The sequence below is a fragment of the Coregonus lavaretus genome (genome assembly GCF_964263955.1).
Source record: "Coregonus lavaretus genome assembly, chromosome: 26".
Classification (NCBI taxonomy): domain Eukaryota; kingdom Metazoa; phylum Chordata; class Actinopteri; order Salmoniformes; family Salmonidae; genus Coregonus; species Coregonus lavaretus.
This window is the reverse complement of record NC_140013.1, coordinates 45,800,401-45,827,304: the sequence shown is the minus strand read 5'-3', so window position 1 is coordinate 45,827,304 and position 26,904 is coordinate 45,800,401. Positions and strand designations below refer to the sequence as shown.

Sequence of the window (26,904 nt, the reverse complement as noted above, 5' to 3'; positions counted from 1 at the left end):
TGTTCTCTTGATAAGTACGTGAATTGGACCATTTTCCTGTCCTGCTAAGCATTCAAAATGTGAACGACCGCCTCGATTCGGTCTTATGTAGCAAAATATTTGATTTTTTTTTTACATTGGATAAAAGTAGAGACTCAGAGCTAGCTGCAGCTGAGGAACAATGGGAAAGTAATTCTGCTTTGAGAGTTGATCAACTTGTAAACCCACTTTTGAGAAAATGGCCCTTGAATGTTTTGTTAAACCTACTGGAGAGCTCTTCTTTGTCTACACCCATTCAGCATCTTTCACACCCTCTTAAGCCTTAGCCCCTCCCATTCCTTTAAGGATTCCCATGTGAGGCCATGTGCTAAACAGAGTGAGTACGGTAGTGGACTAAACAACCAAAGATTTCAAGACTAAAAGTGGTGAAAGTAGTAGCCTACGATAAGGAAAAACTCCAGGAAAAAATACACTTCTAGTACTTGGCCTGTATCCTAATCTGACTTTGGTGCAGGTCTTGTTGTTCTTCACATTACAGTCTCTGATAAACACACTATATCAAATAAAATCATAGTTTATTTGTCACATACACAGGATACAGAAGGTGTAAACGGAACGGTGAAATGGGTACTTGCATAGTAGCAATATCAAAAACAGAAAGTGTCCAGATAAAAATATGTTATAAATATTTGTATCATTATTAGATGATGCTTACCCGATACACTTGTCTCAATTGATGGGTCATGTGAAGGAAATGCTATAATCACCCCCCCCCCTCCCCACCCCCCCCCGGCTAAGTGGACGGGTCACTATTGTCTAGACATGTACACATGTTCATGAACTACAATAGATGGACGTAATCCCAACTCATACTACCAATACCAACATTGCCAAAGCTGTAGTATGAATCTGCAAGTAGCTAAAGCTAACCAAATAACTAGCAATGCATGTCCAGCCCATCCATTATCTCAGCCAATCATGGCTAGCGGGAAGGTTCCTGTCTCAGCCAATCATGGCTAGCGGGAAGGTTCCTGTCTCAGCCAATCACGGCTAGCGGGAAGGTTCCTGTCTTTCTGTAGCTAAACCAACTAGGCTCATCATGTGTATTCGTATTTACTGATGGAATACAAGTTTGTTATTAAGGCACATGAAAGTTCACATTTTCCAGAAGGCATTTATGCAAAAAAATATGCATTTTGATAAAAAATACATGTTTACGTTCAAATGCCTCTCCTGTGAAGTAGTGACGTACTCCATACGCCTAGTTTCCTGAAACGGGTCACAAATGTAACGAGTACTTTTGGAAGTCAGGGAAAATGTATGGATTAAAAAGTACATTATTTCCTTTAGGAATGTAGTGAAGTAAAAGTAAAAGTTGTCAAAAATATAAATAGTAAAGTATAGATACCAAAAAACTACTTAAGTAGTACTTTAAAGTATTTTTACTTAAGTACTTTACACCACTGAGAGAGACAGACATGAGATAAACAAGAAAAACGTCAACCCTGTGACACTAATCTTTTCCCATTGACTGCAATGTATTGAGAAAAACGTGACATTTGACCTTTTTGGAAAAACGTGCAAGGATGACGTTTTTCTACGATATCATGTTGAGATAGTGTTTTGGTCACCATTATGTGTTTGTGTCTCTTACCTTTGAGAATATGACCTCTGTAGAGAGAATGATGACTTTACTGATAAACCCCTATACTTTAGTATGTTAACAACACGTCCACTGACATCCAGTGTCTGGATCCCAAATAGATCCCTATTCCCTATGTAGTGTACTACATATGACTAGAGCCCTCCCTATGTAGTGTACTACATATGACCAGAGCCCTCCCTATGTAGTGTACTACATAGGGAATAGGGTTCCATTTGGGACACAGATCATTGATTCCTGAGAGTCTGTTGTGCCTCTGTGGCAGTTAGGGGGTGTTTGGTTGGCTTTGGAATAATTCCTCCTGTGTGCTGACAAAGTTTATAACCTCAATCCACCCTCTCTCTTTAGCAATCGCCTGCCCTACTGTCTGCAACAGTCATACTGGCAGGTAGTCCATTGGTCTGAATGAGAAGTCCTTGCAGCACAAATCAGAGCATCCAAACTGCTCAACGATTGCTAAAATCCCAAACACATTTATGTATCAGGGAAAGCAGACCCTGGGTACTCACCCAACTACACAACCCACCCGCACCCCTGGCCTTGGGAACTCACAGGTCATTGTCAGTCTCGGTGCGGGTCTTCTGCTGCCGCCGGCAGACCATGAAGACGGTGACGGCCACAGCGATGAGGAGACCAGTGGCTACGACCCCTCCCAGCACCCCCAAGACTCCTCCGGGAGGACCTCGGGCCATCGGCTTCTCTGGAGGAGAGGAGAGAGAGATGATAGTTCGAACAAGAGAGGAGAGACAGTTCAGAACATCACCTATATATAGGATGATCGAAAAAGAGAGAGAGAGAGAGAGAGCGAGAGAGCGAGAGAGAGAGAGAGAGAGAGAGAGCCAAACAATTTCTCACCAGAAAGAATTCATGGTTTGAATACCAACTTCAAGACTGCAGTCATAAGTTAAGTTTCTCTCCAGGCTAAAGGGAAGCTGTCCTGTGCTAAGAGAGGGGATTTCACAGTTAGTTACAGTCTAACTGCATTCACCCACTCTGTGGACAACCATGAGTCTTGGATTGAAAAGCTAGTCTCTGCAAATACTGTACCTTGCAACTCAAGATTTTTTAAACACGTTAAACCATTCATCAATCACGAAACTATGAGCACACACACACACACACACACAGTGATAAACACACACACAGTGATAAACACACACAGTGATAAACACACACCGTGATAAACACACACAGTGATAAACACACACAGTGATAAACACACACACCGTGATAACACACACACAGTGATAAACACACACACAGTGATAAACACACACAGTGATAAACACACACCGTGATAAACACACACAGTGATAAACACACACACAGTGATAAACACACACACAGTGATAAACACACACACCGTGATAAACACACACACAGTGATAAACACACACACAGTGATAAACACACACAGTGATAAACACACACCGTGATAAACACACACACCGTGATAAACACACACACAGTGATAAACACACACCGTGATAAACACACACACCGTGATAAACACACACACCGTGATAAACACACACACCGTGATAAACACACACAGTGATAAACACACACAGTGATAAACACACACACCGTGATAAACACACACAGTGATAAACACACACAGTGATAAACACTTCACACAGTGATAAACACACAGTGATAAACACACACACAGTGATAAACACACACAGTGATAAACACACCGTGATAAACACTTCACACAGTGATAAACACACAGTGATAAACACACACACAGTGATAAACACACACACAGTGATAAACACACACCGTGATAAACACACACACCGTGATAAACACTTCACACAGTGATAAACACACAGTGATAAACACACACACAGTGATAAACACACACAGTGACAAACACACACACCGTGATAAACACACACAGTGATAAACACACACAGTGATAAACACACACACAGTCATAAACACACACACAGTGATAAACACTTCACACAGCAAACTGAGCGGTTGCTTCCTGATGTTCCGGAAGCCCGTTGTGTTTGGTTGCTAGGCGCTGCAGTAAACACTTTATTCAGCCTGGGAAGCAGAAGCGTTACAGTTCCGCCATAGAAATGTAAAGGTACTTTCAGATTGAGCCGACATATGCAAAGCTGAACCTCCGCAATGCGGGCGGATTGAATAGAGCCCTAATATGACAGTGTTGTGAAGCCATCAGCAGGCAGCTGTTGCTGACTTCATAATGTCTATCCCCCCGTGGATCAATTCCGCTCTTTTTGGGGGGACTCAGTCGGAGTCTCTATCTGATGAGAGTTAGAATAGTATAATATAATGTGGTTGTGCATCAGCAGTTTGTCCTCTTATGTCAGTCACTTACAGTCACTCAATTGTCAGCTAAAATATTTTAGATGGGTAAGTTAGTCTAGCTATCTAAACTTGTAGTAATCATGGTCGAATTACCGACCGGGGGGCCCCCATTGATTTTGTTAGTCACTCTCACTCAGATATCATAATTAAAACATTTCTCTCCATGGCAAAATGAGTAGAATGGGTCCTCATTTAAAAGTTGCATCATACTGCAGCACAGCTTGCAGGATGCTGTGGTATGGTACAGCATGCTACAGTGCATGACATCATAGTATTTTACTGTCAGCCGTTGTTGCCGTTAATGCTGTTAATGCTTGTTGAAATCACCAGAGGGCATCTTCAAATCAAATCAAATTTTATTTGCCACATGCGCCGAATACAACAGGTGTAGACATGGACCCTGCGCGCACGACCCACGTGGAGTTCCAGGTCTCCGGCAGCCTCTGGAACTGCCGTTCTGCGGCCAACAAGGCAGAGTTCATCTCAGCCTATGCTACCCTCCAGTCCCTCGACTTCTTGGCGCTGACGGAAACATGGATTACCACAGAAAACACTGCTACTCCTACTGCTCTTTCCTCGTCTGACCATGTGTTCTCGCATACCCTGAGAGCATCTGGTCAGCGCGGCGGTGGCACAGGAATCCACATCTCTCCCAAGTGGACATTCTCTCTTTTTCCCCTGACCCATCTGTCTATCTCCTCATTTGAATTACATGCTGTCACAGTCACTAGCCCATTCAACCTTAACATCCTTGTAATTTATCACCCTCCATGTTCCCTTGGAGAGTTCTTCAATGAGCTTGACAAGTTCATTTCCTGAGGATGGCTCACCTCTCACAGTTCTGGGTGACTTGAACCTCCCTACGTCTGCCTTTGACTCATTTCTCTCTGCCTCCTTCTTTCCACTCCTTTCCTCTTTTGACCTCACCCTCTCAACGTCCCCCCCTTCTCACAAGGCAGGCAATACGCTTGACCTCATCTTTACTAGATGCTGTTCTTCTACTAATCTCACTGCAACTCCCCTCCATGTCTCCGACCACTACTTTGTATCCTTTTCTCTCTCGCTCTCCTCCAACACTACTCACTCTGCCCCTACACAAATGGTAACGCGCCGCCGCAACCTTCGCTCTCTCTCTCCCACTACTCTCTCCTCTTCCATCCTATCATCTCTTCCCTCTGCTCAATCCTTCTCCCTCCAATCTCCTGATTCTGCCTCCTCAACCCTCCTCTCCTCCCTTTCTGCATCATTTGACTCTCTATGTCCCCTATCCTCCCGGCCGGCTCGGTCCTCCACTCCTGCTGTCACGATCGTTCATGAACGGGTCAGACCAAGGCGCAGGGTGATATGCATACATGTTTATTAGAACCGAATAAACAACTACAAAACAACAAACGAAACGTGAAGTCCAATGTACACAAACAACATACCTAACACGGAACAAGATCCCACAACACAATAGTGTCAATAGGCTGCCTAAGTATGGTCCCCAATCAGAGACAATGAGTGACAGCTGCCTCTGATTGGGAACCACACCGGCCAACATAGAAATACAAATACTAGAATACACAACATAGACAATCACCACATAGAAAATACACACCCTGACTCAACAAATAAGAGTCCCCAGAGTCAGGGCGTGACACCTGCTCCGTGGTTTGACGACTCATTGCGAGCTCACAGAACAGGGCTCCGGGCAGCCGAGCAGAAATGAAGGAAAACTAGACTCCCTGCGGACCTGGCATCTTTTCACTCCCTCCTCTCTACGTTCTCTTCCTCTGTTTCTGCTGCTAAAGCCACTTTCTACCACTCTAAATGTCAAGCCTCTGCCTCTAACCCTAGGAAGCTCTTTCCCACCTTCTCCTCCCTGCTGAATCCTCCTCCTCCTCCTCCTCCCTCCTCCCTCTCTGTGGATGACTTCGTCAACCATTTTGAAAAGAAGGTTGACGACATCCGATCCTCATTTATTAAGTCAAATGACACCGCTGGTGTCAAATGACACACACTGCCCTACCCTATGCTTTGACTTCTTTCTCCCCTCTCTCTCCAGATGAAATCTTGCGACTTGTGACGGCCGGCCGCCCAACAATCTGCCCGCTTGACCCTATCCACTCCTCTTTTCTCCAGACCATTTCCGGAGACCTTCTCCCTTACCTCACCTCGCTCATCAACTCATCCTTGACCGCTGGCCATGTCCCTTTCATCTTCAAGAGAGCGAAAAACATACACTCGATCCCTCCGATGTCAACAACTACAGACCAGTATCCCTTCTTTCTTTTCTCTCCAAAACTCTTGAGCGTGTCATCTCTAGCCAACTCTCCTGCTATCTCTCTCAGAATGACCTTCTTGATCCAAACTAGTTAGGTTTCAAGACTGGTCATTCAATTGAGACTGCTCTTCTCTGTGTCACGGAGGCTCTCCGCACTGCTAAAGCTAACTCTCTCTCCTCTGCTCTTATCCTTCTAGACCTGTCTGCTGCCTTTGATACTGTGAACCATCAGATCCTCCTCTCCACCCTCTCCAAGTTGGGCATCTCCGGCGCTGCTCACTCTTGGATTGCGTCCTACCTGACAGGTCGCTCCTACCAGGTGGCGTGGCGAGAATCTGTCTCTGCACCATGTGCTCTCACCACTGGTGTCCCCCAGGGCTCAGTTCTAGGTCCTCTCCTATTCTCTCTATACACCAAGTCACTTGGCTCTGTCATATCCTTACATGGTCTCTCCTATCATTGCTACACAGACGACACACAATTAATTTTCTCCTTTCCCCCTTCTGATTACCAGGTGGCGAATCGCATCTCTACATGTCTGGCAGACATATCAGTGTGGATGTCGGATCACCACCTCAAGCTGAACCTCGGCAAGACGGAGCTGCTCTTCCTCCCGGGGAAGGACTGCCCGCTCCATGATCTCGCCATCACGGTTGACAACTCCATTGTGTCCTCCTCCCAGAGTGCAATGAAACTTGGCATGACCCTGAACAACACCCTGCCGTTCTCCGCTAACATCAAAGCGGTGACCCGATCCTGCAGGTTCATGCTCTACAACATTCGCAGAGTACGACCCTGCCTTACACAGGAAGCGGCACAGGTACTAATCGTGCATACCGCGCAGCAGACCTTCATGCCGCTTCGAGGATGAAATGTTCAGTACGTTTTTGTCTTTTATGATATTTATCTTAATGTAGAGTGTAAAATACACATATTTTGGTAACTTCAGGGACAGGTTTAAGGTTTTTATTGAAATGACATGGAGCTGTAGGACTAAGAGTCCTGTTTACTGTCTTAACATAACATACATATTGGCCTAAAGGCCTACTTCCATTTTATATATCAATCATTCATGCATTTGTACATGTCATCATCTCGCCGACGTCTGCCCCATGTATACATGATACATCGGGCCGATGTAGTATGGAGAGCGTTTGGCAAGATGTCGCAGAGTCGTCGGCATTAGATCCTATTTGACCTTCAGCTGCTGTTAGGATGATTCATGTCAAAGCTGCTAAATTATACTGGCAATAATAAAATACATTATGATTTACATTTGTCATACGCAACTTATAGTAGTGAGCGCATACATTTTCATACTGGTCCCCCATGGGATTCAAACCCACAACCATGGCGTTGCAAGTGCCATGCTCTACCAACTGAGCTACACGGGACCATACTGGACTATTAGTGATTTTGGGTAAAATTAAGAAGATTCAAGTTAACGTCAAGTTTATTACCATCAAGTTCATGAAAGAACTCCAGCACAGAGAAGAGAAAGGAGCCTTGAATAATTAAACAGTAAATAACATGTCGGCTAAAGCAATTGAATTCAGGAATTAATTCAAATGTTTTTAATCTTGGCTGTACGAAAGGCTTTAAAACCTTTTTTGTTAGACTATATGGGATTGATTAGAATTAGTTTGTAAATTATTATTGTATTGGTTGTGTTGTTGACACTGTTCAAAATGTTCAGAAAGAAAAAATATGAATTACACATACTGTAATAAGCTCCTCCTACCCTCCCTCTTGATGTTCTCCAGGTCATTATCATTAGTAGGCAAACATCCATTAAAAACTCATAAATACATTTCAAGTCCCTAAAAATAGAAATCAACTTGGCAAGAGTCTATAGTCCTGCTTATAGCCCATCATGAGTGGATGGCTTCTTTTGTACTGAATGAATGTATTAATTACAGTCATTTACCTCATTCTCGGAGTGGAAACGTTGTTTGCAGAGTTCACAACTAACCCTAAACTATTACACTTGTGAAAAATAAGTGTTTGATGAAAACATGTTTTCTAAATTCCTCCAGCTCATATTGTAAAGTGGTGTGTGACGCGCTGATAGCCTTTTGCCTACACTTGAATGGTGAATGGGAGACGTGCTTCAATTACCAGTTGAGAAATACAATTATGCAAATAGTTCTATAGACTGATTAGCATAATGGTCCAATGTATTTACACCCAGAAATTAGAGCCAGAAATTGAGGGATTTTTGTAGGGTGAATTATTATGTGGATTATAATATATTGATATACAGTGGGGAGAACAAGTATTTGATACACTGCCGATTTTGCAGGTTTTCTTACTTACAAAGCATGTAGAGGTCTGTAATTTTTTATCATAGGTACACTTGTGGTCCTCTGTAGCTCAGCTGGTAGAGCACGGCGCTTGTAACGCCAAGGTAGTGGGTTCAATCCCTGGGACCACCCATACACAAAAAAAATGTATGCACGCATGACTGTAAGTCGCTTTGGATAAAAGCGTCTGCTAAATGGCATATTATTATTACTTCAACTGTGAGAGACGGAATCGAAAACAAAAATCCAGAAAATCACATTGTATGATTATTAAGTAATTAATTTGCATTTTATTGCATGACATAAGTATTTAATACATCAGAAAAGCAGAACTTAATATTTGGTACAGAAACCTTTGTTTGCAATTACAGAGATCATGCGTTTCCTGTAAGTCTTGACCAGGTTTGCACACACTGCAGCAGGGATTTTGGCCCACTCCTCCATACAGACCTTCTCCAGATCCTTCAGGTTCCGGGGCTGTCGCTGGGCAATACGGACTTTCAGCTCCCTCCAAAGATTTTCTATTGGGTTCAGGTCTGGAGACTGGCTAGGCCACTCCAGGACCTTGAGATGCTTCTTACGGAGCCACTCCTTAGTTGCCCTGGCTGTGTGTTTCGGGATGTTGTCATGCTGGAAGATCCAGCCACGACCAATCTTCAATGCTCTTACTGAGGGAAGGAGGTTGTTGGCCAAGATCTCGCGATACATGGCCCCATCCATCCTCCCCCCAATACGGTGCAGTTGTCCTGTCCCCTTTGCAGAAAAGCATCCCCAAAGAATGATGTTTCCACCTCCATGCTTCACGGTTGGGATGGTGTTCTTGGGGTTGTACTCATCCTTCTTCTTCCTCCAAACACGGTGAGTGGAGTTTAGACCAAAAAGCTAAATTTTTGTCTCATCAGACCATATGACCTTCTCCCATTCCTCCTCTGGATCATCCAGATGGTCATTGGCAAACTTCAGACGGGCCTGGACATGCGCTGGCTTGAGCAGGGGGACCTTGCGTGCGCTGCAGGATTTTAATCTATGACGGCGTAGTGTGTTATTAATGGTTTTCTTTGAGACTGTGGTCCCAGCTCTCTTCAGGTCATTGACCAGGTCCTGCCGTGTAGTTCTGGGCTGATCCCTCACCTTCCTCATGATCATTGATGCCCCCCTAGGTGAGATCTTGCATGGAGCCCCAGACCGAGGGTGATTGACCGTCATCTTGAACTTCTTCCATTTTCTAATAATTGCGCCAACAGTTGTTGCCTTCTCACCAAGCTGCTTGCCTATTGTCCTGTAGCCCATCCCAGCCTTGTGCAGGTCTACAATTGTATCCCTGATGTCCTTACACAGCTCTCTGGTCTTGGCCATTGTGGAGAGGTTGGAGTCTGTTTGATTGAGTGTGTGGACAGGTGTCTTTTATACAGGTAACGAGTTCAAACAGGTGCAGTTAACACAGGTAATGAGTGGAGAACAGGAGGGCTTCTTAAAGAAAAACGAACAGGTCTGTGAGAGCCGGAATTCTTACTGGTTGGTAGGTGATCAAATACTTAGGTCATGCAATAAAATGCAAATTAATTACTTAAAAATCATATAATGTGATTTTCTGGATTTTTGTTTTAGATTCTGTCTCTCACAGTTGAAGTGTACCTATGATAAAAAAATACAGACCTCTACATGCTTTGTAAGTAGGAAAACCTGCAAAATCGGCAGTGTATAAAATACTTGTTCTCCACACTGTACACTACCAGTCAAAAGTTTTAGAACACCTACTCATTCAATGGTTTTTCTTTAATTTTACTATTTTCTACATTGTATAATAATAGTGAAGACATCAAAACTACGAAATAACACATGGAATCATGTAGTAACCAAATAAGTGTTAAACAAATAAAAATATATTTCATATTTGAGATTCTTCAGATAGCCACCCTTTGCCTTGATGACAGCTTTACACACACTTGGCATTCTCTCAACCAGCTTTATGAGGTCGTCACCTGGAATGCATTTCAAATAACAGGTGTGCCTTCTTAAAAGTTAATTTGTGGATTTTATTTCCTTCTTAATGCATTTGAGCCGATCAGTTGTGTTGTGACAAGGTAGGGGTGGTATACAGAAGATAGCCCTATTTGGTAAAAGACCAAGTCCATACTATGGCAAGAACAGCTCAAATAAGCAAAGAGAAACGACAGTCCATTGTTACTTTAAGATATGAAGGTCAGTCAAAGGAAGACCCAGAGTTACCTCTGCTGCAGAGGATAAGTTCATTAGAGTTACCAGCCTCAGAAATTGCAGCCCAAATAATTGCTTCACAGAGTTCAAGTAACAGACACATCTCAACATCAACTGTTGAGAGGAGACTGCGTGATTCAGGCCTTCATGGTTGAATTGCTGCAAAGAAACCACTACTGAAGGACACCAATATGAAGAAGAGACTTGCTTGGGCCAAGAAACATGATCAATGGACATTAGACCGGTGGAATGTGTCCTTTGGTCTGGAGTCTAACTTTGAGATTTTTGGTTCCAACCACTGTGTCTTTGTGAGACGCAGAGTAGGTGAACGGATTATCTCTGCATGTGTGGTTCCTACCATGAAGCATGGATGAGGAGGTGTTATGGTGTGGGGGTGCATTGCTGGAGACACTGTCTGTGATGTATTTAGAATTCGAGGCACACTTGGCTACCCCAGCATTCTGCAGCAATACACCATCCCATCTGGTTTGAGCTTAGTGAGACTATCATTTGTTTTTCAACAGGACAATGACCCAACACACCTCCAGGCTGTGAAAGGGCTATTTTATCAAGAAGTAGAGTGATGGAGTGCTGCATCAGATGACCTGGCATCCATAATCCCCCGATCTCAACCCAATTGAGATGGTTTGGGATGAGTTGGACTGCAGAGTGAAGGAAAAGCAGCCAACAAGTGATCAGCATATGTGGGAACTTATTCAAGACTGTTGGAAAAGCATTCCAGTTGAAGCTGGTTGAGAGAATGCCAAGAGTGTGCAAAGCTGTCATCAAGGCAAAGGGTGGCTATTTGAAGAATTTCAAATATAAAATATATTTTGATTTGTTTAACACTTTATTTTGGTTACTACATGATTCCATATGGTTGCATGTTGGGAAGGTATCTGATAATACCCCACCCCAATGATGGTGGCATGTTGGGAAGGTATCTGATAACAAGTTGAGGGTAAGGTCATCGGAACCCTTAATCCCTTAATGATTACATTAAAATGTTATCATTATTATCACACAAGTGATAAGAGGACGGAATGTGATGGAAATGTTAATGTTGGTGCTTTTCTATTCTATACATTTCTATATTCTATTAATGTGCTGTTCTAATAACCCATTTCTGTGTTCATGCAAGTGACTGATCGGACAAATCCTCACTTATCAATATCTGCAATTTGGCAGTACGGCCAGAACCTTGTTTTGAGAACGTGAGGAGAAAGATATCTCAGTTTCAAGGTCTCAGCTTAGAGAGAAGAAGCCTCGTGAGGTATCGGTCTGTCACATGTTATGAATCAGTCTTGGTCGGTCACATGGATGAAACAAAACAGTAATGATTAATTAATTATGCTACATCATGAAAATATAACTTGTCTGTGTATAGCCGTATATAAGACAACTGCTGGGACTGCCCCAGGGGAGCTCCTGATTGACATGTGTACTATGGTGCATTGGGTTGGTTGGAACCTCTCCAGTGCGCTGACAAATAAACTATGATTCATTTAAGATTGACTTTGAGTGCCCCTGTGTAAGATTTTCCACAACAACAACAAAATGGTTGCAACACAACATGGCAGCAGCACAACATGGTCAAAGCACAAAACATGGTACAAACATTATTGGGCACAGACAACAGCACAAAGGCAAGAAGGTAGAGACAACAATACATCACGCGAAGCAGCCACAACTGTCAGTAAGATTATCTATGATTGAGTCTTTGAATGAAGAGATGGAGATAAAACTGTCCAGTTTGAGTGTTTCTTGCAGCTCGTTCCAGTCGCTAGCTGCAGTGAACTGAAAAGAGGAGCGACCCAGGGATGTATGTGCTTTGGGAACCTTTAACAGAATGTGACTGGCAGAACGGGTGTTGTATGTGGAGGATGAGGGCTGCAGTAGGTATCTCAGATAGGGGGGAGTGAGGCCTAAGAGGGTTTTATAAATAAGCATCAACTAGTGGGTCTTGTGACGGGTATACAGAGATGACCAGTTTACAGAAGAGTATACAGTGCAGTGATGTGTCCTATAAGGAGCATTGGTGGCAAATCTGTTGGCCGAATGGTAAAGAACATCTAGCCGCTCGAGAGCACCCTTACCTGCCGATCTATATATTACGTCTCCGTAATCTAGCATGGGGTAGGATGGTCATCTGAATCAGGGTTAGTTTGGCAGCTGGGGTGAAAGAGGAGCGATTACGATAGAGGAAACCAAGTCTAGATTTAACCTTAGCCTGCAGCTTTGATATGTGCTGAGAGAAGGACAGTGTACCGTCTAGCCATACTCCCAAGGACTTGTATGAGGTGACTACCTCAAGCTCTAAACCCTCAGAGGTAGTAATCACACCGGTGGGGAGAGGGGCATTCTTCTTATCAAACCACATTACCTTTGTTTTGGAGGTGTTCAGATCAAGGTTAAGTGCAGAGAAAGCTTGTTGGACACGAAGAAAGCGTTGTTGTAGAGCATTTAACACAAAACCCGGGAGGGGCCAGCTGAGTATAAGACTGTATCATCTGCATTCTAACCCTGTTCTAACCCTGTTCTAACCCTGGTGTAACCCTGTTCTAACCCTGGTGTAACCCTGTTCTAACCCTGTTCTAACCCTGTTCTAACCCTGGTGTAACCCTGTTCTAACCCTGGTGTAACCCTGGTGTAACCCTGTTCTAACCCTGGTGTAACCCTGGTGTAACCCTGTTCTAACCCTGGTGTAACCCTGGTTTAACCCTGTTCTAACCCTGGTTTAACCCTGTTCTAACCCTGGTGTAACCCTGTTCTAACCCTGTTCTAACCCTGGTGTAACCCTGTTCTAACCCTGGTGTAACCCTGTTCTAACCCTGGTGTAACCCTGTTCTAACCCTGGTGTAACCCTGTTCTAACCCTGGTGTAACCCCGGTGTAACCCTGGTGTAACCCTGGTGTAACCCTGTTCTAACCCTGGTGTAACCCTGTTCTAAACCTGGTGTAACCCCGGTGTAACCCTGTTCTAACCCTGGTGTAACCCTGTTCTAACCCTGGTGTAACCCTGTTCTAACCCTGGTGTAACCCTGGTGTAACCCTGTTCTAACCCTGTTCTAACCCTGGTGTAACCCTGTTCTAACCCTGGTGTAACCCTGGTGTAACCCTGTTCTAACCCTGGTGTAACCCTGTTCTAACCCTGGTGTAACCCTGTTCTAACCCTGGTGTAACCCTGGTGTAACCCTGTTCTAACCCTGGTGTAACCCTGTTCTAACCCTGGTGTAACCCTGTTCTAACCCTGGTGTAACCCCGGTGAACCCTGGTGTAACCCTGTTCTAACCCTGGTGTAACCCTGTTCTAACCCTGGTGTAACCCCGGTGAACCCTGGTGTAACCCTGGTGTAACCCTGGTGTAACCCTGTTCTAACCCTGGTGTAACCCTGTTCTAACCCTGGTGTAACCCTGTTCTAACCCTGGTGTAACCCTGGTGTAACCCTGTTCTAACCCTGGTGTAACCCTGTTCTAACCCTGTTCTAACCCCGGTGTAACCCTGTTCTAACCCTGGTGTAACCCTGGTGTAACCCTGTTCTAACCCTGGTGTAACCCTGTTCTAACCCTGGTGTAACCCTGTTCTAACCCTGGTGTAACCCTGGTGAAACCCTGTTCTAACCCTGGTGTAACCCCGGTGTAATCCTGTTCTAACCCTGGTGTAACCCTGTTCTAACCCTGTTCTAACCCCGGTGTAACCCCGGTGTAACCCTGGTGTAACCCTGTTCTAACCCTGGTGTAACCCTGTTCTAACCCCGGTGTAACCCTGTTCTAACCCTGGTGTAACCCTGTTCTAACCCTGGTGTAACCCCGGTGTAACCCTGTTCTAACCCTGGTGCAACCCTGTTCTAACCCTGGTGTAACCCTGGTGTAACCCTGGTGAAACCCTGTTCTAACCCTGGTGTAACCCCGGTGTAACCCTGTTCTAACCCTGGTGTAACCCTGTTCTAACCCTGTTCTAACCCTGGTGTAACCCTGTTCTAACCCTGGTGTAACCCTGTTCTAACCCTGGTGTAACCCTGGTGTAACCCTGTTCTAACCCTGATGTAACCCTGTTCTAACCCTGTTCTAACCCCGGTGTAACCCTGGTGTAACCCTGTTCTAACCCTGGTGTAACCATGTTCTAACCCTGGTGTAACCCTGTTCTAACCCTGGTGTAACCCTGTTCTAACCCCGGTGTAACCCTGTTCTAACCCTGTTCTAACCCTGGTGTAACCCTTGTGTAACCCTGTTCTAACCCTGTTCTAACCCTGGTGTAACCCTGTTCTAACCCTGGTGTAACCCTGTTCTAACCCTGGTGTAACCCTGGTGTAACCCTGTTCTAACCCGGGTGTAACCCTGTTCTAACCCTGTTCTAACCCTGGTGTAACCCCGGTGTAACCCTGGTGTAACCCTGTTCTAACCCTGGTGTAACCCTGTTCTAACCCTGGTGTAACCCTGTTCTAACCCTGGTGTAACCCTGTTCTAACCCTGGTGTAACCCTGTTCTAACCCTTGTGTAACCCTGTTCTACCCCTGGTGTAACCCCGGTGTAACCCTGTTCTAACCCTGGTGTAACCCTGTTCTAACCCTGGTGTAACCCTGGTGAAACCCTGTTCTAACCCTGTTCTAACCCTGGTGTAACCCCGGTGTAACCCTGTTCTAACCCTGGTGTAACCCTGGTGTAACCCTGTTCTAACCCTGGTGTAACCCTGTTCTAACCCTGGTGTAACCCTGTTCTAACCCTGGTGTAACCCTGTTCTAACCCTGTTCTAACCCTGATGTAACCCTGTTCTAACCCTGATGTAACCCTGTTCTAAACCTGGTTTAACCCTGTTCTAACCCTGGTGTAACCCTGTTTTAACCCTGGTGTAACCCCGGTGAACCCTGGTGTAACCCTGGTGTAACCCTGGTGTAACCCTGTTCTAACCCTGGTGTAACCCTGGTGTAACCCTGTTCTAACCCTGGTGTAACCCTGGTGAAACCCTGTTCTAACCCTTGTGTAACCCCGGTGTAACCCTGTTCTAACCCTGGTGTAACCCTGTTCTAACCCTGGTGTAACCCTGGTGTAACCTAGGCTGTGACAGACAGGCAGCATAACAACATCACTATTCAAAGACTGATTGGAACGGTAGACCTGCTATATACAGTACACACACGTGCACACACACACACACACACACACACACACACACACACACACACAAATGAACACACACACACAAATAGACAAATACACAAACACACACCCACACTCACAAACACAAACATGGTTGACCTGTAACTTGCTAATGGGAAAAGAAACTGCAGCATCGCTCATTTATTAGCTTCAGCGTTAGCAACCTGGTGCCTCCTGTCAGCCAGGATCTAAAAGCTGCTCCGTCTACTACAGTGTAAACACCAAGGCATTTTTAACTAAAATACTTCTAGTAAATTGTACTCAAAGTCAATGAAAAGTCATTATTACTTCACATGTGTTGATGTGGTACTGACTCAAAACTAAATGATAACAAATTAACTTTTTTCCCAGCATGCTCTACTGCAGGTAGATTTTTGGGAAATGTTTTTAATATCTGTGTTTTTCTGTGTACATTGAGTGATTGATTTAATGTTATGCTACACAAAGATAAAAAATAAATAATCTAAACTAATCCAATCATAAAATGTTTGCACCCGTCACTGAAATGGTTGTTCCAGTTTAAATGGCTTAGGTCGTTTTCTCCCACTTTTCTTAACCCTGGCAGTCATTATGAATACAGATTGCGGGTGATTTTTTTCTTCAAATGTTGGATAGCCTAAAACGGGCTAGAATCCAATAGGAATTACACATCACTTTGCAAGCCAGCATAATGTGATTTACAGTTAGGGTTGCACAATTCTGGTACATTTCCCAGGTTTTCCAGAAATCCGGGTTGGAAAGTTTGTCGAAGTTTGCAAACCTACTTGCAGGCTTGATGTGGCCTGTAAACTATGAGTTTTAGGCCACTGTATAAGGCCTTATGATATATGTAATGATTCAATATAATGATAATATATGGTGAAGGCCACAGGACTGAAAATTAACAAATTCAACAACCATGGCTCGGTCACTAACACAAACAGTCATGGGTGGTAACTCCACAATTCAACAACCATGGCTCTGTCACTAACACAAACAGTCATGGGTGGTAACTCCACAATTCAAAAACCATGGCTCTGTCACTAACAAACATAGTCATGGGTGGTAACTCCAAATTCAATCGAAAAGGCAAGGCACATTGGGAAATGATTGGATGCGTCGCTTAGTGGGGCATTACATTTAAATATACCTTAATCAAACAAACTGCATTTGTGTTACTCATATGAAGGTAGTACTGCTCACTTCAGATATTTAAGTATCTTAAAATATATTTTATTTATCGGTTTCCTCAAAATATTTGAGTACCCAGAACTTATCCGGTTTTACAGTGTAGCCGAGTTACCTTTCTATGCCAGAGACCAACCATTTCACATGGAACCACACAAACACTTACGTGGTTAAACTAAAACATTTTGTTTCAACAGGGAGCTGTACATCAAACCTCAGGCAAACCTTCTCTACAATGGTCAAGAAGACGACATTTAGATTATGGTCCACACAATCCTATTCATGTGTACTGTCAGATGTAGAACATCACAGTACTACTGGTCTATTCATGGGTGTTGTCAGATATGGAATAGTACAGTACTACTGGTCTATTCATGGGTGTTGTCAGATGTAGAACATCACAGTACTACTGGTCTATTCATGGGTGTTGTCAGATGTAGAACATCACAGTACTACTGGTCTATTCATGGGTGTTGTCAGATGTAGAACATCACGGTACTACTGGTCTATTCATGGGTGTTGTCAGATGTAGAACATCACGGTACTACTGGTCTATTCATGGGTGTTGTCAGATGTGGAATAGTACAGTACTACTGGTCTATTCATGGGTGTTGTCAGATGTGGAATAGTACAGTACTACTGGTCTATTCATGGGTGTTGTCAGATGTAGAACATCACGGTACTACTGGTCTATTCATGGGTGTTGTCAGATGTGGAACATCACGGTACTACTGGTCTATTCATGGGTGTTGTCAGATGTGGAATAGTACAGTACTACTGGTCTATTCATGGGTGTTGTCAGATGTGGAATAGTACAGTACTACTGGTCTATTCATGGGTGTTGTCAGATGTAGAACATCACGGTACTACTGGTCTATTCATGGGTGTTGTCAGATGTGGAACATCACGGTACTACTGGTCTATTCATGGGTGTTGTCAGATGTGGAATAGTACAGTACTACTGGTCTATTCATGGGTGTTGTCAGATGTGGAATAGTACAGTACTACTGGTCTATTCATGGGTGTTGTCAGATGTGGAATAGTACAGTACTACTGGTCTATTCATGGGTGTTGTCAGATGTGGAATAGTACAGTACTACTGGTCTATTCATGGGTGTTGTCAGATGTGGAACATCACGGTACTACTGGTCTATTCATGGGTGTTGTCAGATGTAGAACATCACAGTACTACTGGTCTATTCATGGGTGTTGTCAGATGTGGAATAGTACAGTACTACTGGTCTATTCATGGGTGTTGTCAGATGTGGAATAGTACAGTACTACTGGTCTATTCATGGGTGTTGTCAGATATGGAATAGTACAGTACTACTGGTCTATTCATGGGTGTTGTCAGATGTGGAATAGTACAGTACTACTGGTCTATTCATGGGTGTTGTCAGATGTGGAACATCACGGTACTACTGGTCTATTCATGGGTGTTGTCAGATGTGGAACATCACGGTACTACTGGTCTATTCATGGGTGTTGTCAGTGTTATGTTATGTATATACGGTGTTATGAGCTTGACTCATTCTATGCTCGCTTCGAGGCAGATATTACCGAGCCATTCGTTCTTAGACTGATCTGTACTCTGCACCTCACCTCATCTCCCTCTACCTCTCCTACAGTACCTCCTTAGACTGATCTGTACTCTGCACCTCACCTCATCTCCCTCTACCTCTCCTACAGTACCTCCTTAGACTGATCGGTACTCTGCACCTCACCTCATCTCCCTCTACCTCTCCTTTCTCTATTCTACCTGCCTCTCTCCTCCTCCTCCTCCTCCTCCTCCTCCTCCTCCTCCTCCCCCTCTCCCTCCTCCTCCTCCTCCTCCTCCTCCTCCTCCTCTCCTCCCCCCCCTTACCTCTCTGTAAGCAGCAGTTCTCCCTGCCAAGCACCAAGAGGTCACTGCTGTAATTTCCTTCTGTGGTTAAACCCAGTGCAGAGTCAGGGTCCCAGTCTGAATATTAGCACAGAACAGCTTTTCAATTTCACAACTGGGTGTCTGTTTCCCAAATGGTGCCCTATTCCCTATATCCAGCACTAGTTTTGACCAGAGCCCTATGGGGATTCCTACGGGCTCTGGTCAAAAGTAGAACACTTAATAGGTAAAAGAGTACCCTTTTGGGATGTAGCCTGGTGTGTACGGAGGACCAAGCCTACCTGTCTGAAAGAGAGCCTATCCCAACAGTGAACCACTCAGTGGGTGTTAGACCATATCTACATATTGTCTTGTCAAATAGTTTAGTTTTGTGTGCTTGCTATCTGGGATATTACCATTGATTATTCCCTACATAAAACCTGTATTTCAAGGGAGGAACATGTACAAACATCTTTCCTTTGTCAGACATGTAATGATTCATTGAAAGGTCATGATCTATGACCTCATAGTGTCTGTATTGTTAGTTCAGTACCAACGCCTAGTTGTCCAAAATCTGCATCTCAAATGGCACCCTATTCCCTATGTAGTGCACTACTTTCAACCAAGGCCCATAGGGAATAGGGTACCATTTGAGACACAGCCTATAAAGCCTCTCTATATTTGCATGTCTGATGTGTTTTCCAGGTTTCGCCCTGAATCTAAATGTCATTAGTGGGTTTCAATGTGCCCATCCCACATGTACCCTATCGCCATACAGTGACCAGGGCCTGTAGGGAATAGGGTGCCATTTGGGATACAGTGTTTAACTGAGACGTTCAACACCAGGATGTCTGGATAACTACTGATCCAGCTCCAGTCTTTGAAGATGAAACAACAACACTGACTAAGGTCACGCAGCTGCTTGGGAACATAAATGAATAGTAAAAACAATACGATGATACACAGGACCAGTCAGAGGTTTGGATACACCTACTCATTCTAGGGATTTGCTTTATTTTTACTATTTTCTACATCGTAGAATAATAGTGAAGACATCAAAACTATGAAATAACAAATATAATAATAATATAATATAACATGCCATTTAGCAGACGCTTTTATCCAAAGCGACTTACAGTCATGCGTGCATACATTTTTTTGTGTATGGGTGGTCCCGGGGATCGAACCCACTACCTTGGCGTTACAAGCGCCGTGCTCTACCAGCTGAGCTACAGAGGACCACATGGAATCATGTAGTAACCAAAAAAGTGTTAAACAAATCAAAATATATTTTATATTTGAGATTCTTCAAAGTAGGCTCCCTTTGCCTTGTTGACAGCTTTGCACATTCTTGGCATTCTCTCAACCAGCTTCATGAGGTAGTCAACTGGAATGCATTTCAATTAACAGGTGTGCCTTGTTAAAAGTTAATTTGTGGAATTTATTTCCTTCTTAATGATTTGAGCCAATCGGTTGTGTTGTGACAAGGTAGGGGTGGTATACAGAATATAGCCCTGTTTGGTAAAAGACCAAGTCCATATTATGGCAAGAACAGCTCAAATAAGCAAAGAGAAACAACAGTCCATCATTACTTTAAGACATGATGTCACGAATTCCGCCGAGACTGCTCCTCCTCCTTGTTCGGGCAGGCTTCGGCGTTCGTCGTCCCCGGAGTACTAGCTGCTACCGTTTGATGTTATCTATGTTTGTTTGGTTTTGTCTGATTAGTGCACCTGTTCCATATCTCGTATTGATTATGTCACCTATAAGTTTCCTTTGGTTTTGTTTGTAGTTGTGTGTTGTTGTACGCCTGTCCGTTGGTGTAGGTTGTTTGTTTGCTTGTTGTTAGTGCTGTTCGCACTTTACGCAATGTTTTGCGTATTCGCTCGCCTCCTGTTTGTTGAGGCCCGTTGGATTTGTATTTTGCTCCTGTGACTATTAAAGTCGGATCAACTAAGCTTCTGTGTCCTGCGCCTGACTCCAACACCGCATCCACATCAGCCCCTGACACATGAAGGTCAGTCAATACGGAACATTTCAAGAACTTTGAAGGTTTCTTCAAGTGCAGTCGCAAAAACCGTCAAGCGCTATGATGAAACTGGATCTCATGAGGACCGCCACAGAAAGGAAGACCCAGAGTTACCTCCGCTGCAGAGGATAAGTTCATTAGAGTTAACTGCACCTCAGATTGCAGCCCAAATAAATGTTTTACAGAGTTCAAGTAAAAAAAACATATCTCAACATCAACTGTTCAGAGGAGACTGCGTGAATCAGGCCGTCATGGTTGAATTGCTGCAAAGAAACCACTAATAAAGGACACCAATAAGAAGAAGAGACCTGCTTGGGCCAAGAAACACAAGCAATGAACATTAGACTGGTGGAAATCTGTCCTTTGGTCTGATGAGTTTAAATTTGAGATTTTTGGTTCCAAACGCTGTGTCTTTGTGAGACGCAGAGTAGGTGAACGGATGATCTCCGCATGTGTGGTTCCCACCATGAAGCACGGTATTCCGGTACTCCTGTTTCTCCCTAGCCCCTATTTTTCTAGTTTTTCCGGGTTTGACCATTCTGCCTGCCCTGACCCTGAGCCTTCCTGCCGTTCTGTACCCGTCTGACCTGGATTACTGACCTCTGCCTGCCCTGATCCTGAGCCTTCCTGCCGTTCTGTACCCGTCTGACCTCTGCCTGCCCTGAGCCTGCCTGACATTAGGTACCTTGCTGACTCTGACCTGGATTACCGACTTCTGCCTGCCCTTGACTTGTCATCTGCCTGCCTCCTGTTTTGTTTATAAACATCTGTGATTCAAACTGTCTGCATCTAGGTCTTATCCTGAGTTCTGATAGAAGGAACTGTCCATGACTGACCAGCTCCGCAACGCCGTCTCCTCCCTAGGAGCCACCATTGGGAGGCATGAGGAGTTACTTCGATGTCTTATGGAAGGATTCCAGACCTTGGCGGAACACCGTGACCATGCCTTGAATACATTGCTGGAGCAATTCCATGGATTATCTGTTAAGCAGCCAGCCACAACAGTAACCTCCCAGCCCCTCAGTAACCACACTGTCAGCAGCGCGTCTCTCCAGGCCTCCCCGGCTTCCGAGAACCGCGCTTACCTCCTCCGGAATGCTTCACTTGAGAGTCAGGAACCTGTCGGGTGTTTCTCTCCCAGTGTTCCCTCATCTTCGAGCTGCAGCCCTTCCCCTCGGACCGCTCAAAGATAGCGTACCTCATAACGCTGATGTCCGGGAGGGCTCTCGCCTGGGCTACGGTGGTGTGGGAACAACAATCTGCATTGTGCTTCAGTCTGGAGGAGTTCGTGGCTGAGGTGAAAAAAGTTTTTGATTCTCCGTTGTCCGGGAGAGAGGTGGCTCGGAAGTTACTCCAGCTTCATCAAGAGTCCTGCAGTGTGACGGACTATGTGGTTGTTTTCCACACATTGGCTGCTGAGAGTGACTGGAACCCGGAATCCCTGTTCGACACATTCCTTCATTGATTATCGGAGGAGGTTAAAGATGAGCTCGCAGCCTGGGAGCTGCCTACGGATCTTGACTCGCTTCCAAGGAATCCTGGAAGTCCCCGGCGTCTACGTTCCCAAGAGAATCCAAGGTTACCCGAGTTCCCCTGAGAGTCTCCGAGGTCTGCCGACTCGCCTCTTCCGGAGCCGATGCAAAACGGCAGAGCTAGGCTGTCTCCAGCCGAATGTTTACGCAGACTTAACACCAAGAGTTGTCTGGATTGCGGCACTACCAGTCATTACGTGTCTACCTGTCCATTAAAAGACCAGGCTCATTAGTAGGTACGAGTACTCTGGTGGTGTCAAGGGGTGCTGAAGGTGGGTGTGGTGCATGAATCAAGCGCAGGACGCAGAAGCTCAGTCCAAAAGACTTTAGTGCAATATTCACGTAGAAAATAAGCACAATAAGCCCAAAGGCGAAATAACGGCGCACACAGGCGTCAAACAAACGGCGCACTAACATGTGCGAAAAACCTCTCCAAAACACTGGAGGGAAGTACGTAGCTCCAACACAAAACAGAAGAGCAATCACACACAAAGACAAACCCACACAACGAGAACTAAATAGGACACTAACGAGGGCTAACAAGACACAGGTGTACAACATCAAGACAAAACCAAACGAACATGAAACATAGATCGGTGGCAGCTTGTACTCCGGGGACGATGACCGCCGAAGCCTGCCCGAACCAGGAGGAGGAGCAGCCTCGGCCGAAACCGTGACAGGTGGGCCATACGGATAATTTTCCTTCTCCCATTACTCGTACCCCTCTCCATGCCATCCTGCTGTGGGGCGGCCAGTCGAAATCTCTCCGGGTTCTCATTGACTCTGGGGCCGATGAGAGTTTCATGGTTGCTACCCTGGTGTCAGAGCTGGGTATCCCCACTCAGCCCCTCTCCATTCCCATGGACGCTACCCTGGTGTCAGAGCTGGGTATCCCCACTCAGCCCCTCTCCATTCCCATGGACGTCAGAGCACTGGATAGGTGCTCTATAGGCAGAGTCACCCACAATACTGCTCCTATCAACCAGCGAGTGTCAGGAAACCACAGTGAGTCAATGCAGTTCATGCTCATCAAGTCTCCTCAGGTTCCTGTGGTATTGGGGTTTTCTTGGCTCCAGCGACACAATCCCCTTATCAACTGGACTGCTGGTGCTATCATGGGCTGGGGCCCGTTCTGCCATTCCCATTGCCTGAATTCGGCGCAGCCTGCCCCCGGGACGTCTTCCTGTGGGCTCAGAGGAAGCCTCGGACCTCTACATTTTACATTTACATCATTTAGCAGACGCTCTTATCCAGAGCGACTTCCAGTTAGTGAGTGCATACATTTTTTCATACTGGCCCCCCGTGGGAAAGGAACCCACAACCCTGGTGTTGCAAGCGCCATGCTCTACCAACTGAGCTACAGGGGACTACCAGCTAACCAGCCAGGTTCAATGTTAGCAAGCAAATGGCTCTGAAATACGAATAATAAGAGCATACATGTAACGTTAGCTAGCGAGCCAGCCAGCTAACGTTAGCTAGCTAGCTAACAGTACACTTTAACTTGAAATGAAAACACTTTCTGTCAAAATTAGAAACTTGTAATATCTGAAAATATAGCTAGCTAGACTATCTTACCCATATACATCATGCATGATGGACACGTCTCCCAGTCACGGATGCCATGGTTGCCCTTAGTTTGAAGACGTAATCCGGAGACAGGTGTTTTCTCCATCTCGCTAGCTACCATACTCTAATTCCACTGATTTCAAAACTCGATCCTCCAGAAAGTGGAGAGTAACACTTATGCAGCTCCACTACACAATTTTTTTTTTTTTAAAGCTGCGTTAGACAGGATTACCTACACATACTGACCAGCTCAAATAGACAGAAGCCTGCTGTATGGCAGACCAATCCGAACTCCTCTCTTGGCATGTCCAGCCCACTCATTATCTCAGCCAATCTGGCTAGTGGGAAGGTTGCTGTCTTTTTCTGTGGCTTAACCAACTAGGCACGTAATTTAACAATTGTATTCGTATTTACAGATGGCATACAAGTTTAATTATTAAGCCACATGAAAGTTCACACGTTCCAGAAAGCATTTCTGCCAAAAAACACATTTTGATTTTTAAAAAGAGTTAACGGTCAAATGGCTCTCCTGTGAAGTAGTGACCCACGACCCTAGTTTTCTGAAACGAGTCACATCTATCAATGAATTGGCACTAGAACAGTCTGCAGCACCTGGCCTCACGCTACTAGAATCTGAAGTCAAATGTCTAATGTTTGCTGATGATCTGGTGCTTCTGTCACCAACCAAGGAGGGCCTACAGCAGAACTTAGATCTTCTGCACAGATTCTGTCAGAACTGTGCCCTGACAGTAAATCTCAGTAAGACAAAGTTAGGGACCACAAATACAAATTCCATTTAGACACCGTTGCCCTAGAGCACACAAAAAACTATGCACACCTCGGCTTAAACATCAGCGCCACAGGTAACTTCCACAAAGCTGTGAACGTTCTGAGAGACAAGTCAAGAAGGGCCTCCTATGCCATCAAAAGGAACATACAATTCAACACACCAATTAGGATCTGGCTAAAAATACTTGAATCAGTTATAGAACCCATTGCCCTTTATGGTTGTGAGGTCTGGGGTTTGCTCACCAACCAAAAATTCACAAAATGGGACAAACACCAAATTGAGAATCTGCATGCAGAATTCTGCAAAAATATCCTCAGTGTACAACGTAAAACACCAAATAATGCATTCAGAGCAGAATTAGGCCGATACCCGCTAATGATCAAAATCCAGAAAATAGCCATTATATTCTACAACCACCTAAAAGGAAGCGATTCCCAAACCTTCCATAACAAAGCCATCACCTACAGAGAGATGAACCTGGAGAAGACTCCCCTAAGTAAGCTGGTCCTGGGGCGCTGTTCACAAACACAAACAGACCCCCACAGAGCCCCAGGACAGCAACACAATTAGACCCAACCAAATCATGAGAAAACAAAAAGAGAATTACTTAAATTACAAAAAACTGCGCAAACTAGAATGCTATTTGGCCCTAAACAGAGAGTACACAGTGGCAGAATACCTGACCACTGTGACTGACCCAAACTTAAGGAAAGCTTTGACTATGTACAGACTCAGTGAGCATAGCCTTGTTATTGAGAAAGGCCGCCGTAGGCAGACCTGGCTCTCAAGAGAAGACAGGCTATGTGCACACTGCCCACAAAATGAGGTGGAAACTGAGCTGCACTTCCTAACCTCCTGCCAAATGTATGACCATATTAGAGACACATACAGTGGGGGGAAAAAGTATTTAGTCAGCCACCAATTGTGCAAGTTCTCCCACTTAAAAAGATGAGAGAGGCCTGTAATTTTCATCATAGGTACACGTCAACTATGACAGACAAAATGAGAAAGAAAAATCCAGAAAATCACATTGTAGGATTTGTAATGAATTTATTTGCAAATTATGGTGGAAAATAAGTATTTGGTCAGTAACAAAAGTTTCTCAATACTTTGTTATATACCCTTTGTTGGCAATGACACAGGTCAAACGTTTTCTGTAAGTCTTCACAAGGTTTTCACACACTGTTGCTGGTATTTTGGCCCATTCCTCCATGCAGATCTCCTCTAGAGCAGTGATGTTTTGGGGCTGTCGCTGGGCAACACGGACTTTCAACTCCCTCCAAAGATTTTCTATGGGGTTGAAATCTGGAGACTGGCTAGGCCACTCCAGGACCTTGAAATGCTTCTTACGAAGCCACTCCTTCGTTGCCCGGGCGGTGTGTTTTGGATCATTGTCATGCTGAAAGACCCAGCCACGTTTCATCTTCAATGTCCTTGCTGATGGAACGAGGTTTTCACTCAAAATCTCACGATACATGGCCCCATTCATTCTTTCCTTTACACAGATCAGTCATCCTGGTCCCTTTGCAGAAAAACAGCCCCAAAGCATGATGTTTCCACTCCCATGCTTCACAGTAGGTATGGTGTTCTTTGGATGCAACTCAGCATTCTTTGTCCTCCAAACACGACGAGTTGAGTTTTTACCAAAAAGTTATATTTTGGTTTCATCTGACCATATGACATTCTCCCAATCCTCTTCTGGATCATCCAAATGCACTCTAGCAAACTTCAGACGGGCCTGGACATGTACTGGCTTAAGCTGGGGGACACGTCTGGCACTGCAGGATTTGAGTCCCTGGCGGCGTAGTGTGTTACTGATGGTAGGCTTTGTTACTTTGGTCCCAGCTCTCTGCAGGTCATTCACTAGGTCCCCCCGTGTGGTTCTGGTATTTTTGCTCACCGTTCTTGTGATCATTTTGACCCCACGGGGTGAGATCTTGCGTGGAGCCCCAGATCGAGGGAGATTATCAGTGGTCTTGTATGTCTTCCATTTCCTAATAATTGCTCCCACAGTTGATTTCTTCAAACCA

At 44.8% G+C, this 26,904-nt stretch overlaps 1 protein-coding gene across 1 annotated transcript in view; it reads right to left on the bottom strand.

Annotated features, from left to right (window-relative positions):
• nectin1b (nectin cell adhesion molecule 1b) overlaps positions 1-26,904 on the bottom strand; it is a gene marked incomplete at its 3' end in the record, with an annotated part of 436,863 nt that overhangs the window by 172,107 nt on the left and 237,852 nt on the right. The window contains exon 6 of the mRNA XM_084143275.1: positions 2,195-2,342. Within this exon, the coding sequence (XP_083999401.1) occupies positions 2,195-2,342 (148 nt within the window). The remainder of the gene's footprint in view (positions 1-2,194; positions 2,343-26,904) is intronic.